The sequence below is a fragment of the Oratosquilla oratoria genome, chromosome 20, assembly GCF_046742065.1.
Source record: "Oratosquilla oratoria isolate Oo_2021 chromosome 20, ASM4674206v1, whole genome shotgun sequence".
In the NCBI taxonomy this organism is placed as follows: Eukaryota; Metazoa; Arthropoda; class Malacostraca; order Stomatopoda; family Squillidae; genus Oratosquilla; species Oratosquilla oratoria.
Genome location: NC_134796.1, coordinates 45,726,519 through 45,745,556, shown reverse-complemented (window position 1 = coordinate 45,745,556; position 19,038 = coordinate 45,726,519). Strand labels below are relative to the sequence as shown.

At 39.7% G+C, this 19,038-nt stretch overlaps 2 protein-coding genes across 4 annotated transcripts in view; one reads left to right on the top strand and one right to left on the bottom strand.

The window, feature by feature from the left end:
• The window catches only part of LOC143036537 (hrp65 protein-like), a 63,751-nt gene extending 47,829 nt beyond the window's left edge, over positions 1-15,922 (top strand). For all 3 annotated transcript variants that reach the window (XM_076204014.1, XM_076204012.1, XM_076204013.1), the window contains one exon: positions 13,537-15,922. In XM_076204014.1, coding sequence (XP_076060129.1) covers positions 13,537-13,566 — 30 coding nt within the window. In that variant the 3' untranslated portion in view covers positions 13,567-15,922. The remainder of the gene's footprint in view (positions 1-13,536) is intronic.
• Positions 1-19,038, bottom strand: part of LOC143036539 (galactoside alpha-(1,2)-fucosyltransferase 2-like) — a 35,902-nt gene that overhangs the window by 7,623 nt on the left and 9,241 nt on the right. Inside the window, exons 6-8 of the mRNA XM_076204015.1 lie at positions 18,717-18,802; positions 17,900-17,998; positions 11,076-11,247 (exon numbers count right to left, since the gene is read on the bottom strand). Of these exons, the coding sequence (XP_076060130.1) occupies positions 11,076-11,247; positions 17,900-17,998; positions 18,717-18,802 (357 nt within the window). The remainder of the gene's footprint in view (positions 1-11,075; positions 11,248-17,899; positions 17,999-18,716; positions 18,803-19,038) is intronic.

Genomic DNA, 19,038 nt, shown 5'->3' with positions numbered 1-19,038 from the left:
GATTTGTTGCTTGGAGGATTACAAAATAAGGTAATCATTAAACTTTGGCGATAATTAGACCCATCCTCGACTGTGCGGTACAGTTTTGCTCTCCGTCCTATAGAATGGACATGAAGTCACTTGAATAAGTACAGGGGGGTATTGCCAAATTACAATCGCTACTAAATTTACCATATGAATACATGCTTATGCACCTTAATGTACACTCTGGAAAAACGAAAAGTGTGGGATTGTGTAATGAGGTATTCAAATGCGTTAAGGCCTACAACTGATGCAGGCAAGGTCATCATATTAAGACAACAGGACAGGACTCGTAGTAACGGATTTAAATTGGACAAATTTAGGTTTAAGAAGAAAATGGGCAACAACTGGTGTACCGATAGAGTGGTTAACAAATGGGATGGACTTGGTAAACATGTAGTGAGCGTTGAAACTGTTGGTTGTTTCAAATAGAAGGTAAGATAACTATATGGATGAGGGTAATAGGTGGTAACGTGCATGGAACTTCCTAGTGTAGGCCTTATGGTCTCTTGCAGTGCCCTACATTCTTAGGTTCTAATAACAAAAAGTCTAGTACACTATTATTTCATTATTGTAACACAATTTTATTGAAATATTTCTTAGCAAGGAAAGGGAACATAGAGGAAGTGTTTGCAAGAACCTCATTGCTAGAATACTGATTTATCCTCACCAAGACGACGATGAAGTTATTGATTTACTTCTTTATTAATGATGGAGCTTTTGGAGAACAGAGGCACCAATTGTCCCTGTTGAACAATGGCGGTGCCAGTTTTGTCCTTTTGTAAAATAAGTCCCATGCAAGAGAGAAGAAAAGAAAATGGTCAGGTTAGGACCTATTTAACAATAGGGATGTTTTGCTCTTTTGAAGAATAGGAACGTCAAATCAAATGGGATCCTTATTCTTCAAGAGCTCTAATGATTTTATTTTCGTGGTTCATTACTTATGGATTTCTGTTCCGAAAAGAGAGAGAGAGAGAGCGTGGGTTGTGGCCTTTGGAGGAATCTGCTCGGGTGACGTCATCATATTCCCTGAGGCGCGCGCGCGCACACACACACACACACACGGACGCACATATGTATACATGCATATACAGTATATGAAAACAGTAGTGGTCTAACGTTTTCAGACCCAGATTCAACGCAAATAAAGAGTAAGGACTCTCTCTGTCAAAGGTAAATGCATCTACAAATCGGTAGTGTATATTTAAGTAACTACCAGTTTCAAATCTCAACTTTTGGCCGTATACGCTGTGTGTTCAGATCAATGGCGAATGAACAAAAAGTTGTGATTTGTGAATTGGTTATAAATGGGAAGATTGTGGGAGGGAGGGGACACGTTCCTCTCCCACCCCTAGCCCCCCTCACTTTGCGGGGAAGGCGAATTAGGTCGGTAGATTTTTTTTTTTTTTTTTTTTTTTTCTTTCTTTCTTTCTTCCCTCTAATAGTAGTATACAAGGAAGAAGTAACGTTCGTGGGTCCTGTTTCATTCTGTCCAGTTCTAAAAACTAGCTTCAAATTTTAGTGTACCTAACAACGCTCGTGGGGTACCGTTTTTATCCTCTAATTTACCATGCCTTCCTTTTGATCCATTGAGCGCGTGTGTATTTACCTAATTGTAGTATAGACTACTGGAAATAACTAATGCTCGTGCTGTCCTGTCATTCTTTATACATCATACTTAGTTCCCAATTCATCTATGGTTCCCACCCGGACTATATATTCTCCAATTATCATACTTAGATTTGAATTCATGTATTCTAACTTGAGCTCTGTCGCTTTGTAAAGGAAAAATATCCAGTTTCTGGTTAAATGAATATTGTAAAGCTTCATGCGAACTTGGGGATAAAGAAGTTGAAATTAGGAAGAAGAAATCTTTCTTAATGATCAATTTTGAGGTTCTGTTAGTTTACTCAGATACCGCACCCACCCCCAGGAAATGACGTAACCGTAAAACTATAAATATCAGTAAATAATAGAATACTTTAGATAAAATTTCACGCATTTTGTTCTTTTAAGATGGCTTATTGAGGGTTGTATGGAGAGTATGTTAGGAGGAGTGAGGTTAGATTATCTTAGGTGGGAAATTTACGCATTTTGTTCTTTTAAGATGGCTTAGTGAGGGCTGTATGGAGAGTATATTTGGTGGAGTGAGGTTAGATTATCTTAGAAAGGTGGAAGGTAAATGAGCCTAGAGGGGATTAACACCCATATTTACAATTAGGCATAATACACATTGACTTACCAAACTACACTTGGTGTTGTGGTACCCAGTTACTTTCTAGTAATCGAGAAACCTATTGATATTATTTCTATTCAACGTAGTTGACTTGGAAAATTGTAACTTAGTTGTATCGTTTTTAAAGGCACAAAGGATTGTGATTCAAAAAGGAATGCTCAACAATTTTTAGGAAAGATACACGCACACACTACATATATATATATATATATATATATATATATATATGTATGCTGATACATTGTGACAAGTTGATGAAGGTGGAAAAAAAGTCACGGGTCTAGCTCCGAGTTTCTGAGTTTATTCCTGACCGGTTTCGCTCCATGCTACTTCAGAGGAAGCATAGAGCGAAACCGGTCAGGAATAAACTCAGAAACTCGGAACTAGACCCGTGACTTTTTTCCACCTTCATCATATATATATGAGAGAGAGAGAGAGATAAACACGTGTCCACGATAGGATGAGCAAGGAGCCATACAATGTGGCGGGTTACAGGAATGACCCACCCCTCCCCCACCCCCACCCCTTCATCTGCAAGGTGCAAATATGGGAAAGGGCGGCGAATTGTATATTTTAAAACGTCCACTCTGACCCCCCCCCCCCTGATAAGGGGGGAAATGTCCTTTTGTTTACAGGAAGAGGGAATGAAGGGGAGAGTGACAGCAATCCATAAGTGGTGCACTTCCACGTACCACGTGGCCCATTTGGTTACCAGTGATTGGTGGCCTTCCAGGCTCACAGGTGGTGGTCTCGGTCGTAACTAAAAGCCTCTTGGGTATGCCCACCCCCCTCTCTCTCTCTCCTCTCTCCCTCTCTCTCTTTCTCTCTCTCTATCTATCTATCTATCTTTCTCTCCCTCTCTCTACAAAAAAGTATGTTGACATGTCGTTTGCAACTGAACAACTGACAGTGTACGAAAGTTTACCGTCAGCGGGAGGACAGTTTCCCAGGTACTGTTGCAGCAGTGAGTTGCCACAAGAAAAAATATAAAAAATCTATAAATATCGAACAGAAAACCCAAATAAATCCCCCATTTTTCTTCTATCCCAATACTACCAAGCAAGTGAAGATCATCTTCGAGTTCATTTCTTTACGCTGATAGTGCATCGGCAAAGTATGGAAGTATCGTGTTGGTTTGAGCCAAGGGTGTGGTCGGATATACTCGTGTGTGTGTGCATATGTATGTATATTATATATATATAATCAAACCCGGCCGCCGCGAGCTTCGACCGCAGGTCCCACTTAGCGTGAATCCCGCTCGTTACCATTTAGCCTCGCTGAACGTACAAAAGGATCAACAATCTTGTTCATGTACCAGCATGAAGGGTACCTGCTATCGAATCTCGCGACGGCCGGATTTTATTATTTGAATTACATGGCTGCTACCAGCTAGTTATTCCTTAATACACATTTTTTTCAAGGGGGGTCATTGCCCCCTACCCTCCCCCTTAAAGTGCATAGTTTCGAATATCCATCAGACGTCTAAAGTAAAATGAGCCTTCAGATAGTATACTGTACGTGTATGGGAGACATTTTACTCGTACACATTTCTTCATTTCTCTTGAACACACAAATACATAACGTACATTCCCAATCTACAGTGCCATAAAAAAGTAAAGCACAGTGGAACTCCCTCATGTACTCACAAAGTGCAAGTACATTTTGGAGCACCCTGTATATACGTTTGTACATATACGAGTGTACGTACACACAGCGTGTCCCGAAAATATACCCATTCTTTGTGAGTAATGTTTTCTTGGGATGCCCAGTATGCCTACGGTTCACTCGTTTATGAAAAGAGATAAATATCTGCTGTAGAAGAATGTGGATCACTTCAGTGCTTCTTCTCTACCCCTGTTCGTTTGCCTCCCTAATTCTCTCCTTTACCCCCTTCTATGACGTCATCCCACCCCCTCCAGGACAGAAGCGCTGGTTGTTGGTGACGTCATAAGGTTGTGGACCACTGGTTCTTTTAGCCATGGGAGGTAATTGATTAATTTCAAAGGAAAATTCAATGCCAGGACAAAAACTAGAATTTTTTGAATGTCTGAATGGATGCATGTAGGTATGTATGCATGCGTGTGTGTACGTAATTGAAATGTAGGACGAGTGTGTGTGTGTGTGTATGTATATATATATATATATATATATATATACTTTTTTTTTTTTTTTTTTTTTTTTTTTTTTTTCGATATAGTTGCTGTTGTCGTTCCCCGGACTACCTTGCCGAGCAGTCCCGTCTCACTGAGGAACGCCGTGATAGCAAGAACGGGGTTTTACCACAAATCCTTTATAGAGTGTATATTGTGTTGTTGGCCTGCGTGATTGTGTACAATGCAGTCTTCCATAATGTGTTGAATAGTATGGGGTAAAGTGTTGCATCCTGGACAGTTGTCTGTGATGCGGTCATCCAGTCTCTTCTGGTAGCTTAGAAGTTCTGGATGGTGGCCGCAGTAGTCTGTCCAAGTGGACTCCGTCCTTTCGGTGGGGAGAGGATTCAGAGGGATGGATATCATGGGGTCTGGCATGCAGCAACGTGTTGTCTTTCAGTTCATTGATGGGGCAGTGAGTGATATGAATATGGATATGCTTCTGGTGGTTGTGGAGGAGTAGAAGAGAATATTTGTGTGTGATACGGATTTTTGTCCTTTTGATGTTTCTTGGCCCGTGTTGGTGTTCTGCCATGTTGTGTAGTGGGTGGGCTGTGTTTGTGGAGGCTGCGGAAGTGTTTGTGTACCTCTCGTGTCAAGGTGATCTTTGACTTTGAAGACTTTAGTTTCACGGTGTAAACGGTCTGTAGGTGTTGTATTTGTGCAGCCTGTAATTGTCCTTAGGACTTATTGTATGGTCTTTAGGGTGCTGTGGTGTCTTACAGAGATCAGGGGCCCATGCAGGCATCTCGTAATCCATCATTTAGCGTGTGCTTTGTGTACAGTAGCAATACTTTCTTTTATTTTGTCCAAATGTTGTTCCTGCAATTTATTTAAGCGCAGTAAGTCTAGGTATGCTTTTAGTACTTATGTTTGTAATGTGTTGTTTGAATGACACGGATCCATCGTATGTTACGCCAAGAATCTTTGTTGTATGTGTGTGTGGTATGAGAATGTTGTTGATATAGAGGCGTGGTATGTATTTGTGTTCCCCTGTTCAGTTAGTGAGATGTGTGGCTGTAGATTTGGTTGGGACTTTTTTGAGTCTGTAGTGAACCAGCTGCTGAGTGTGTCGAGGTATGGTTATTGAATTTCGGCAGCTTTGCGTTACAGTGTGTACATGTAATTATAATGTCGTCTGCGTAAGAAGAGATTTGTATTTCTGAGGTGTCAGGAGTGGGTATATCGTACATGTACAGAAAGAGTGTGGGAAATAGAACCGAGCCCTGAGGTACTCCATTCTTAAAGTTTCATGTGCGTGATGATTGGCCATACGCATTTCTACCTGCCAGATAATTGGTCAGCCATCTTTTGGTATTATTGTGCATGTTTGTGTTGTATATTTTGTTTGTGAGATTGTGACGAGGGATGACATCGAAAGATTGACTAATGTCTAGTTTTATGAGAAATGTTCTGTGTGGGGGCATATCTGAATTGATGCCATCAAAAATATTTGTGTGAGGTTTATCAGAAGAGTGTTAGTGGAGTGTAGTGGTCTATAATAGTGTTGTGACTCATGCAAGGGGGTTATGTGGTGTGACGAGTTGTAGTATGAGGCGTTCTATGACTGGAGGTGATGCAGAGAAGTGTGGTTGGGTGATGTGATGCTGGAATTGTTGTGCCTTTGTTGGGTTTGAGGATAGTGATGATTTTCCCATGCTTCCAGATGTTGGGTATACGAATGTGTGAATGGCTGTAGCTTGCAATGCTGAGTGCCTCAAAGGTATTTTAGGTGGATGTTCCTTATGTTGCCAGGGCCACGGGCGGATGAGTGCTTGAGGTTATGAATTATGTTTCGTCTGTGGGGAAGTCTTTCTTACGTTGAATGATGCGTCGGTCGTCAGTGTGGGGGCTGAGATGGCTTGTCTGTGCAAAATGATTTATGAGTGTGTTTACTTGTTGTCTGTTTGAGGGTAAGTTGTCTGTTGCTGTGGTTATTGCTGCCTGAGAGCGCGTTGTATTACTTTTTGATAGTGTAATGCTGTTGACTGTCTTGTACAGTTTTCTGGTGTTTGTTTCGTGATTAAGTGTGTCGACAAATGTTTGCCAATTTTGTGTTTTTGTTCGTGTATTCTGCTGTTGATCTCAGTGTTTAGTGATTGTATTTGGTCTGCTATGTTGTGAGGGATAGGTGTAGGGGTATTGTATTTAAATGTGTCGCGTTGTCTGATGACGCCTTGGATTTCTGGTGTGAAGTTTGGGTCTTATGGTTTCCTGTTGCCTCTAGGGATGTATTTCTTGTCTGCGTTTTGTATTATTACATTGGAGGTGTGCACAACATCATCTATGTGACTGGTGTACTGTTTTGTGTCTCAAATTGTTGTTCTGTCTCTTTAGTGAAAGTTTCCCAGTTTGCTCTTTTGTAATTGGTATATGTGTGTCTGACCAACTGGGGTATATCGTGTTCTGGTGGTGATGATCATTGGAAGGCGGTCGGATTTGAGGGCTGCGACCACTTTCCATGAAGTTGTTGGGGTTATGCAGGGGGGAAAGAAGATGATGTCAGGAGAGGAGGGGGTGTAGAAGACTTGATGTGGGATGTGTGTGATTATGGTTGTTGCTCATGATGGTCAGTGAGTCAGGCTGTGTCAGGAGATCAAACCTGTCCGTGTCGGGGTTGTTGACATAGTAGACCGACGACTTGGCGTTGAAGTCACCACCCAGGATAGAAATGGTGGCAAATTGATTAAGGTTAGGTCTGAAGTTGTCTGGAACTGTGGGGATGGTTTGGGGAGGGAGGGGGTTATGTATATATCAAATATTGCAATTGTGGAATTGTTGCCCGTTCGGGTTTGGATTGATTGGGTTTCAGTGTTGTCTATGGTAGGGAGGAGGGTTTTGGTGGTGGAACTTGTGTCCACGAAGCAGGTGGACTGGTGGATCAGGGTGATGAGTCCACCGTCGTTACCGTCTGTCCGGTCTTGTCTGATGGTGGTGAAATTATGAAATGTGAGTTTTTTGGGGAGTGTTGGAGTTTTGTTTCTTGTATGATGGCAACGTGTAGTTGTGTTGTTTGAGGAAGTGTTCGAGTTCATGTTTTTTTACATCAATGTTATGTTGTAAGGTATTGATGTGTGTTCTGTACGTGTTGTAGGTTGCTCTATGTGGTTGGGATAATGTTGAGGAAGGATTTGGATCGAGGTCAGGAGGAAGAGAAGTGTTTGGGGGAAAGGGAAAGAGTATGGCAAGGGTAGCGGAGGTGAGTAAGGATGCAGGCTGGGGGTAGGATGATGGGAGTAAAGTTCTGGGTGAGTAAATAGAACAGGTCGAGATGTTTGTGTACTGTTTTATGTCAGCAAGCGTTGTGCAAGTGAGGGGTGCCCAGTTTTTGGCTGTCGGCTCGAGGTGATGGGTGTGGAGCATCTTGGACATGTGTGATTTGTGGCGAGCCCAGGATTGCTCTCTACATCTCCGGCTGATGGTAGGAGAAGAGGGATGATTACTGGAGGATTAACCCTCAGTGCAGAAAAAATGTGAAGGTGTGTAGTTGTAAAAAAGGGTTGTGGTATTCGCCCGGGTAACCGAAGGTGCTCCCAGGGATCGGTGACACCACAACTCTTGGGGTTGTGGGGAAGGTCCCACGACGAAGACGCTGCCTCTCCAGAACTTCGATTTAATAATATTCCTATACGTAAGAACTGCTACGTTAGGTCTTGAGGTTTGAAATTTGCTATCAGGATTTCTTGATGTAAACGCCGAGAAGTAAATAATGATAATAGTAATAACAATAATAACTAAATAAGTAAATTGATAATGTCAAGTTAAGGCCCGTCCACGCTGAGCTTCATGCCACGCCAACACGTTGCTCAGCGTGTTGATTGCAGTGTTGCGGGCGGGCTTTCTCGACACGCCGCGCGCCTCAACCGTTCTAATTCCATGCAGCGGGGTAGTGCCTGTCGTGACGCAGAGGAGTGAAGTTATACGCAAAGCTCTCCAGGATGGCTCGTACACTACAGCAGCATCCTTGTCTTTGAAACGTAACATTCAAAGGAACTTTAGAAGTGCTAGTTTGGAAGTAATTAAAGCAGAAATGCCTCGCATTATAAACTTTGAATTGGCCAGTGAGGAGACGTATCCTTACTTCGGCAATGTTCAGAGGTGACTGACGACACTCGTGCTGCATTCAACGCTGCTAACTGCCTTATGCAGCGCTGTTGACTAGGCAAGTTTCTATTAGGGCAGAGGGATTAGCATTGTTTTTTACGGGAAAGGATTTTTTTTAGTAGTTTATTGTTTAATTGTTTATATAAATTTCTTTTTATTCGTTATATTTTACTGTTTGGTACATTAGAGCTTTTGCGATTTTTTATAGTAAACCTCGTGTAGGTGTTTTCAGCGTACTTTCGTGTAAGGTTGATGAAATTACCGTAGTTTGGGATAATTTTCATTTATCTCGAATGCACCGCACTCGGTCGTGGTAGATGATCGCAGGAAATTATCTATATGAATATCAGTATAAAAAGTATTATGTCTCATGTTTGTTACATGTTTTTTTTTTCTATTTGTATATTCTTTTTTGTTTGGAGGGTATTTTATTATACATATTTAATTTTCAATTGACATTGAATAGTGAAGTATAATGAACAAGTATTTTAGTCCTTCAAGTCTTCGATTTGTTTAAATGTCCAGAAAAATTGTAGTAAGATTACACATTTTGTTAAATTGGACAAATTTATTTACATTTTTCGTGATACTGAACACGAGAACTGAAAAAATAACTCGTATTAATCTTCGGGGGAAGGCATATCGTAAGATTTTTTTTTTTTTTTAGAACATGTGATTCAGTTTGACTGGGTAAAAATAAGCCAATTAATCAGCAATATTACTGAAGAAATTTTGCTCAAATTTGAATGAACTGACTATGGTTCAATGTACAAACTTAGCTCACCGAACATCACGAATATCATTGCGAGAGATACACGCATGCGCGTACACAAGAACGAAACCCACATAAAAGCTTTTCGTTTTACTCCGGAAAGAAAACAAACGATATGACGTCACACAACGTTCATTCTTTCTCATTATCATGACTCGGGCAGCCTGGCTGGTACCTTGTGCGCCTATTTATGACGTCGTGTCGTTAGTTTTCTTTACAAAGTAAACTGGGTTGTTCTTATCTAGATTTTTACGATAGAAGCGCTGGAAAATACAACAATTTAGATCGTGGTCATGAGTGCAGTTAGAGAAAAAAATAGCCCACCGACAATTGTGTTCAGTTTGCTACAGGCGTTCGAATAAAAAAATAAAATAAAATAAAAAAAATTCATCAGGTATTCCTTAACCTGCTTGTTTTTGTTTTCTATATATAATTTCCAGCATATCAGTCTTCATCTCGTTTTACTTCAATGTCTAGTTCTAAGATACATTCTTTCTCCTCTCTCTCCCTCTCACTGTGTAAATATCAACTTGATAAATTTATCAAGACCTCTTTTTCATGTTTCAATTTTTTCTTTGTTGTATTCTAAAATTGGATGTTTCTGTGTAAAGATAGTTTTGCTATATATTAGTTACACAGATCAACATTTTTTTAACATCTCAATCTCTTACTTGTGTATATCCAATGAATGTTCGCGTGGAAATTTGAACTTTAAACATATTTTATCATTAATTTCCAATACCCTTTGTATACACAAGTGTTTACAAAGATTCATTGTTAATTTCTACTGCCCATTGTATATATAAGCATTTAAAAATTCTGTATCGTTTATTTTCAATATCTTTTGTATACACAAGCGTTGTTGTCAAGTGAGCAATATCTCAAGATCTCTTTCAGGTCTCAGAAACTCACTAGGCTCGGCCATGCCATGCCATTTCTCTTCGTTGTGAATCTCTATTCTGTATATAACTTTCTTGCAATAAAATTAAGATTTAAAGAAAATTAAGATTGTGAATTTATACCCACGATTAAGGCTTCAGTTTGAGTCACGAGTCGTAGGAACAGCTTTTTATTTTTCATTATTATTACCATTAGTAGCAGTAGTAGTAGTAGTGGAATTAGTAGTATTTCACAAAATTCTATGCATGCTTGCCATTGTTCTTTTCAAGTTTCATGATTTAATCTACTAAAATAACTTTGTAAAGAGCTGAAATGTGCACAGATGAGTTTGAGAAAAGATAGACTCCCCTTATAGCAAGCGCTCCGATTGGCTGGAGCTATTGCCATATAAACTGTTTCCCTTTTCTCAGACCAGTCAACAAAAAACAAGAACTAGATTTGAGATCTAAACACTTCGCTATCGGGGAGGAGGGCGCGGAAATTAAGATAAATGCAAACCAGTATGGAATGAGAAATCGATTTTATATATTTTATGACTGTCCCTTGACGATTTTATTTAATTGTGGGAAATACAAATACCCCATCCACGGCGCAGTCAAAGTGGAAAAGTATTCCAACGGTTTTTCAACCTATTTCCTTGCGTACCCAATACACTTATGCATTGCTGTTCATTAGCCTCCAGGAGAAGACCACTTCAACACTAAATTGAATCGCTAGGCATCTATCACTTGTTTTCGGTTATTGCCCCAATTTGTGGTCTTCTGTGGTCAACTAGGTGGTCTGTAGACCACACGTTAAGGACCACTAGTTTATTCAGACCCCGTGAGGAGCTCACGGGATCCGGTAAAAGCAACCAGTCACGCAATCACATACGAACCTCATGGTCACTCACCTGAGAAGACGACGTCTTCAAAGTTCCCTAAAGTCTTCTTCGCGTAAGGAAGGTCGTCTGAGCAGACGACAAAGATCGGGGCTGGTTCATGCAGGTCGCTGAGACGCTGACGGTGATACTGCATAGCCTTCCTGTAGAAGTCCTCCTCAGGTAGTGTCAGGCCGTTATTGGACTGCAAAGACAAAAATGTCCTGTTGTTTATTGTATTTACCAGCACTTCTGGCATTGTGGGTAATCTTGTGCAGGGAGCTTTTTTAATTCAGGGTAATTCGTTGCAGTCTGTTATACTGAACTCCAGATTCAAGCCCCCTGCAGACAAGAGCTAGAATATTGGTCTTAGTGACTTGATTCAACCACTGCCGTCTTTGTCTGGAGAGGACAAACCGACAAATAGTATTCGTTTTTGTCTTCTTCAGTGGAAAGATTTGTGTAGGCCTTCGATTTAACACTATTATCCTTCCTGTCAGCAGACATATTGTGCTCGATGGAAGCTTAGGAGTGGAAATATATAGTGCCCATGGCTTGCCCCCCTCCCTCTCTCTCCTCCTTCACGCACCTACCGAGGCAATATCTAGGTGCATGCAGTGTGAGCATTTAGTAGAAATGTGCTGGACTAGCATTCGCTCCATAGTATGACAAAATTGTTGCTATGAATTAAAAGAAGAAAAAATCAAAAGGAAAAAAAATCACCACGCTCAGACCCTCTTTTGTGTGAATACTGTAGTGAGCATGGCTTTCGTTTCATCAACCTATCGTAGCGTCATCGTCGCCACCCCGACTCTCCTCCCAGCTGCAACTGAAATACTGTATGTTTCTACTCGGTTGTTTCTCCAATTGTTTGTACTATATATTCTCAGAAATTATTTGAAAATCAATTAATTAAAGATAGTTACTAAATTAACCCTTAGTGCAATTTGACCTTAAATTAGCACAATCTGAATTCAATTTAACATGAAATGAAATTTAATTCTGATTTTATAATGTATCGGACTTGGAAATTTTTCCATTTGATTCCCAGTGAAATTTTCACTCTGGATTGGCATGTATACTTGTGAGAATTGGAGACAGGGTTGATTGTCCCTTGCTTTGCTAGACTTGGATCACATGTACGGGAGTAGTTGTTAGGGTCTGTATTTAATCGGCGCTTCTGTACTCGCATGGGAGTGATTTTTGAAGTCGTGGACGGTTGCAGGGAAATGAAACGACGCGGGTGCTCGGATGTCGACGCACAAAGGAGCGTCCTCGGTTGGCGGGAAAACGCTTCGGCGTATACGCACCACCTCTAGACCACCTGTGCTCCTTGTCCCAACCACCTGTCGCACTGGGTTTCCATCTGGGGGTCCATAGACCACCTGGAAGGGGGAGGGAGCCTCCCATGGAAGGCCACAAGACGAAAACGAGCGAGAGTTGGATGCGTAACGATATAATGCAGCGTTGAGAGGATCTTTGGGAAAGGAACAGAATGATATAGTAATCATTTCCGGGATTCGTGGAGATTCGAACTCGGTACTTGTTAATTAAGAATTCAGGCTACTACTGCCTTGCCACGGAAACGATACGCGTAATCTAGAACCTTCTATGAAAGGCATGCAAGGAATCGATGACGACCTTAATTGCGATCAGTGCACCTTGATGTTTCGATTACTGTCCGTCGATCGGCAAGGAGTGGGTTAAATGTTCATCATGGATTCCTTAGCGTGGCAAGATGGTAGCAGAGTGGACTCCTAACCACGAAGTCCCAGGTTCATGGCTCAACGAGGGACTGATTATTTGAAGTACATCGCTGTAACTAGCGATTTATTCCAAAGGAGATGCATGAGTATATACGCAGTGAGTAAAGGTTGGGAATCCTGGTCTGACAATAGCATATTGTTGGTGTGCAATAATGTAAATAGTGTAGCAAGGGGGGGGGGCATTTTTTTCAAATCTGGATCAAGTCAGTTCAATCCAGTATCTCCGCCATGTGATAGTGTCTTTCTTTGTGGAACTTTTTGTTTATCGAATGTAACCAGGTGGGACTTGCACAGTGGTGCACAAAAGGTTGTCTCCGTACTGGGTTTTACTTTTCGTCTTAATTTACTTGTCGTCAGCCGAATTTATTCGTCTTAGTAGTGAATGGGTCTAGCTATAGTAATCACATTTTCTTCATCGTTTCCAATGTGCATATTGTTTATTGTTGAGTATATATATATATATATATATATATATATATATATATATATAATATATATATATATATATATATACAGTATATTATATATGTATATATATATATATATATATATATATATATGTGTGTGTGTGTGTTTTGTAGTATTTACAGTTTGAGGTATTGTGCAAATCTAAATATTTACTGCTCAGCAAAGACACCACATTCGCGTACTTCTAGCCAAGTTGGTGTTTTGCAAATTATGATTTCAATTGCGCTCAACTTTTTCTCCTTTTTCTCTGACCATTTTAGGCAGTGACGACAACGCCTCCGAATGCATAGAGTTCAACTGAACAGCAGCGACGTCGAGAATTCATCAGGAGTGCCTTCTCGTGTATGGAATCGCCTGTGGGCACCTAATCGACGAAGATTTATGGTTTTATGAAGTTCTGTTGACCTCTTCGAAAACGGGGGCCAACCGTCCTTGGAACGAAACTGTCTGACGACGAATAGGAACAATCGTGGCGTTTCCTTCGAGGAGGTCGGGTCGAGGACCAGCTAAGAACAAAACTGAATAAAGTCGCCTTTTATTTGGTGAAAGATTAGTAAAGCTGAGGACAAATGAAACTGACACAGCGCTGATTGGGCGAGAGGAACGGCCAAGAATTTGCTCATGTCTATTTATAGATGTATTTTAGTTATCGTTGATTTAAGTTTATTGCCGTGAATACTGTTGGCACCTTCGTATGGCACCCCCCTACGGCTCAGAGTCACGCAGGATTGGGGATTGACCGTATAAGAATCTTGATCCAGCTATAACTTCCACATCCCTTCTTTCCATCCACCTTTCATCCACTTTTCATCCACTTCGCCAACACCTCTTCCACTCCAGGCCCCACAGTGCCCTATGGTCGCACATACCTGGTCTCGGAATTGTACTGTTTGGTTTGATTGGTTATATTTATCAGTGAACATTGACCTCATGATGCAAGGAGCCTAATGTTCACAAATGTGCTTAAAAAACGGCGGGTTCTTGATTCATGACCTGACCCAAGATGTGACCTCAAGGATGACCTCGTCTGACCTTAAACGTGACCTTTTCTGTGACGTCAGATGTGACTTTAAACGTGACCTTGTCTGTGACGTCAGCTGTGACATCAACTGTGACCTTGTCTGTGACGTCAGCTGTGTCATCAACTGTGACCTAAAACATGACCTCTGTGACGTCAGCTGTGACCTAAAACGTGACTTCGTTTGTGACAGCTGTGACCTCAGGTAATAGGAGAAAATGGATAGATTCATTTAGAAAATCACATATCTTAATGTAGTTGCCACAAGGCCCCTCCACAAGTGAGTAAAATAGTTTTGTTTTGGAAAAAAAAATGACGTGTTTGTGGTATTTGATACTTGGTGCTAGAAGGGCATAACTCCATTCAACCAGAACAAACTACGTAGAGAGAGGCACCGAAGTGAATGTGGCTAATACTTAATCCCCCTTTAGAATGAGATTATGATCCCTTAAGATAAATAAAACCGGCTGTTGTTAGCCAGAATAAAATATAACAGTGCAGGTCAAGTAGTATTTATAATAACGCGCGCATTTTTTCGCCACAAAGCTTCACTCGCACCTACCCACCCTCGTCTTAATCCAATCGTCTTGCGGTAGGCAGAATAAAGACCTTGAAATTCAACGAAAAATACATTCATGGAGGTTTTTGTTTTCGTTAGCTGAATAAAGTCGCCAGCCGACAGATGGAATAGATTAGGAAAATGTTTAAATCTCTCTGAGCCTTGAGCGGATATGGGGGTCATTCTTACGCTGAATAAGATCGTCTGGTCTTCGCCAGAATAAAGATATTAAATGTCCCTGTTGGGCTTATTGTGACCCTTAAAGGGTTATTTATATGCCATGTAATATATATATATGTATATATATATATATATATATATATATATATACACATATATATATACATATTGTGTATATATATATATATATATATATGTATACATACATATATATAGATAGATATCAGTATAGATTATTATATCAGGTTGCTATTTAGGGACAGCACAATACATATATTTATATTTAAGTATTTTCAGTAATGGTGACGTTGGGTCGTTGCCAATCTTCAGGAGAGGTGAGAGTTGTCAGTGTTGAGAAATATTGGCAATATCAGTATCAATATTAACGTTTGATCTGAAGTGCCATGATATTATTGATTACATGCTTGTTTAAGTGTTCTTGCCCTCTATGTTCAACTTGGAACTCGATATAGGTCGCCAACAGTGCTCTTGTGGACAATTGCAGATAACCCATGATGTATACAAGAACGACGCAAACTCGAACGTTTTATATATATAGTTTGTTTTAATATTATTATTTTATTGTTGTTGTAATTATGTGATGTATCCTGGGTCAGTTTCAGTTGTCCGCAACTGTACACTCCACTACGTTATGCCCTCTGAACACGTACAGTTCAAAGAAAACACCTCATTTGATGGACATTATTTAATATAAGCAGAGTCGACGTCAGTGTCCGACGCCATATTGATGCGACTGAGCGCATAATGTTTATGGAAATACTAAAAATTATTATTGTTTATGTTATATTATCGTGTCATTATTCTATTGTGAATATTTATTACTGTTTGTATAATTGAATAAATATCGTGTCTAGAATCTTTAAATATGTTTGTGTTGTTTTGATTTTTGCGTTTGTTCGCATCTTCCTTCACTTCCCGCCATCCACTTCAGAGATTAATAAAAATTATAACGGAAAAAAAATGATGATGATAAATAATTCTCTGGACATTATCATTACTATTCTATCTTACTTGCTTTTTTTTATTAAGCCGATTCAAGAGTGGCAAGTGGTCATGATTAAATGAAATTAAAAACTATTGTGAAGTTGAGTGCGATTCCGATTACAGAGTTCATTTACCTCCCTGTCACCCTGCCTTCCTCCCTCTCCTTCCATCATTAGTTTTGTTTTGTTTTTTTCAAATATTGTCTATATTCATTTTTTACTACTAGTTTTATTTCCACCTTTCAATTACTGGTTATATTACTTCCCTGATATTTCTCCTTATCAGTTAGGAAAAACCTAAACCAATGTATCAACTAGAATAGTATTTAAAAATTGTTTAACTGAAAGAAATGCATTCAAGTTAATTTTGATTAATCGTACCTGAGCATTTTATAGTTCGATGATTTCGTTCAGCTACATCCATGCGATTATCCGGATTTCAGTGTCCCAACGTACATGTGACGCTATGAAATATTCTCTTTTTTTTCTATAACTACTAAGTAGCCAACATGCTACCCGCGTGAAATACATAAGAAATATCAATGAGTGGCCTATGGTAGCAGGTATGGACGATATTGTGAAATTATTCTAAATTTATTTAAACTATTCAGCGCTTATTAGATTATTGCTGTTACTCTCATCAACTTTTTGGTTCGATACACTGAGTGAATATTCAAAGATGTTTACAATCCTATCTGCTACTTTGAAAAAAAAACGTTGCCTTTTAGTGTATGTAATTATCAGAAATGCTGCATAGTCGAGGAGCAACTGCAACGCTGGTTCGTTAGATTGATACTATGCAAGGCCTTTGGGGCACTTTTGATCAAGTAGATTACAAATAGCTGCATATTCTAATGTGATGATTTACAAGACACTCAACCACGATATGTATCTACATTGCAAATAAGTTCGCTCAAAATCCGTTAGAATTAACGCAAGTGTTGGAAATGACACACGTGTTTGATCAGAATTAATGCATTTGATGCACGCGATTTGTGACAAATTGGGTAAATTATGAAAACTAAATTCTAACGGAATTCGAGTTAGAATGAAATTAATCAAAGAAGATTGCCAAATTAAACTAGTTTCTAACGAAATAATTATCTTAATTATGTCTTGTTTTAGGACTAAAATCTGATTTAGACAAATGAAAAGTGAACTTAACAGTGAATCTATACACTCGTGGGCGACAGCTGTCTTTGTACTTATAAATAATCTTTGCCAAAGTTGTTCCTACAACCAGACTGTGTGACAGTTATAATAAATAGTATAAATGAACTATTATCATGTACAATAACGAAGTAATTATAACTCGCCCAGTATATACTTTTTTAACTGTATAGTACATACCTTCGCTTGCCTTGCATAGGTTGATATGAAAATTCTCTCTCTCTTTCTCTCTCTCTCTCTCTTTCCTATACACGCTCAGACACATTAAAAAAGAAATGTAATTTGACCATAGAGTAATCTTGCCAACTTATACTGAATGAGTTTGCGTGTGTACATACATATACGTGTGTGTGTATGTGTGTGTGGCAAACTGACTAGACAGAATGTGATTCCTTTTTATCCAAAGACTTTATGTAAAAATGTGTGAAATTCAATACTGAACAATAACGATGATAATATATAATAATAATTGTAGCCCTAACTTTGACAAACTGGAAAACCGCAACCCCACCGTGGCTGGCAACGATCCTCGAGCTTCCCCCCCACAGATCTCTTCGTCGCCGGTTGATAGAGACCGGGAACCGTACACCAGCCACCCTCGAGCCTACACCACCAGGAGAGTGTTGACAGGTTTTGGAAATGAGCACGGGGAGTCCATCCTTTCCGACGCCCATCAGTGGATGTGTTCTTACCCGGATGAAGTCCGCGAAGTCGCCTCTGCGGATGTGGAAGCCGACGAAGGTAACTGAAGTTCGTCTGGACTTGCGGACTTTGTTCAGGAACTTCCGGGCCTGAAAAGGACAATGAATAAATAAATATTGACAATGATAATAATAACAATAACAATAATAATGATAACAACAATAATAATAGTAATAATAATAATAATAATAATAACTAATAATAATAACAATAATAATAATGATAATGGAAATACTTATAGTTTGGATAATTCAAGTTGGACGTCATTTAGGGTGACCAGGAGGTGGGGACAATACCCCCATACACTTGTAGGTGGGGGCACTGCCCCCCTTTATCCGGAGGGGGGGCGTTGTCCCCCTACATATGAAGGTGGGGCACTGCCCCCCCCCCCCAGTATTGTTGGCAATTAGTTTACTTCTGGAACCATCTATACTCACTACACGTACGTACACACACACATACAATGACGCAGCACTTTTAAGTTCTACATTTATATATAATGTTAACAGAATTATTCTATAATACAACACAGGGCCTTTCAGTAGCTAAAAGTCACGAATGAGGTGGATAGTTGTTACTACTTTCTATTATTAATTTATGTAATTAGTTTTACATTGCTCTTCTTATAAGTATGTATATAAATGTGTGTGTGTGCGTATAAAAATGTTTCCTTAAGATGAATAAAATCGACTGGAGACAATTAACACACGAAGAATAATTTTGATTAATTATTAATTAATTGATTAATTGTTAATTGTATCTCGTCCAGCGGCAAGATATTTTATTTAGTCTGAAGGAACCACTCACCTTCCGACGAAGATCATTTCGAAGTTGGAAGCTTCTTCGAATGAGGTCGAGGTGTGCCCCGAAGGCGTAAAGTCGGTTAGGGTAGCCTGCGGAAAGAAAACGGGATGAGGGCACGGGACGCATAGAAAACGGTGTGTTGAAAAAAAATTATCAGTTTGAAATTAAAGAAAATTATAGTCTTTAACAAAAATTGTCATAATTTTGAAATTAAAGAAAGTGTTAGTATTTTCTCCCCTGCCTAGCTAAGTCTAGTCCCCCTTACGAGTTCACAAATTTTCGAATTGATGACCACATTTCTCTAGAGATGTTAACAACGCGAACC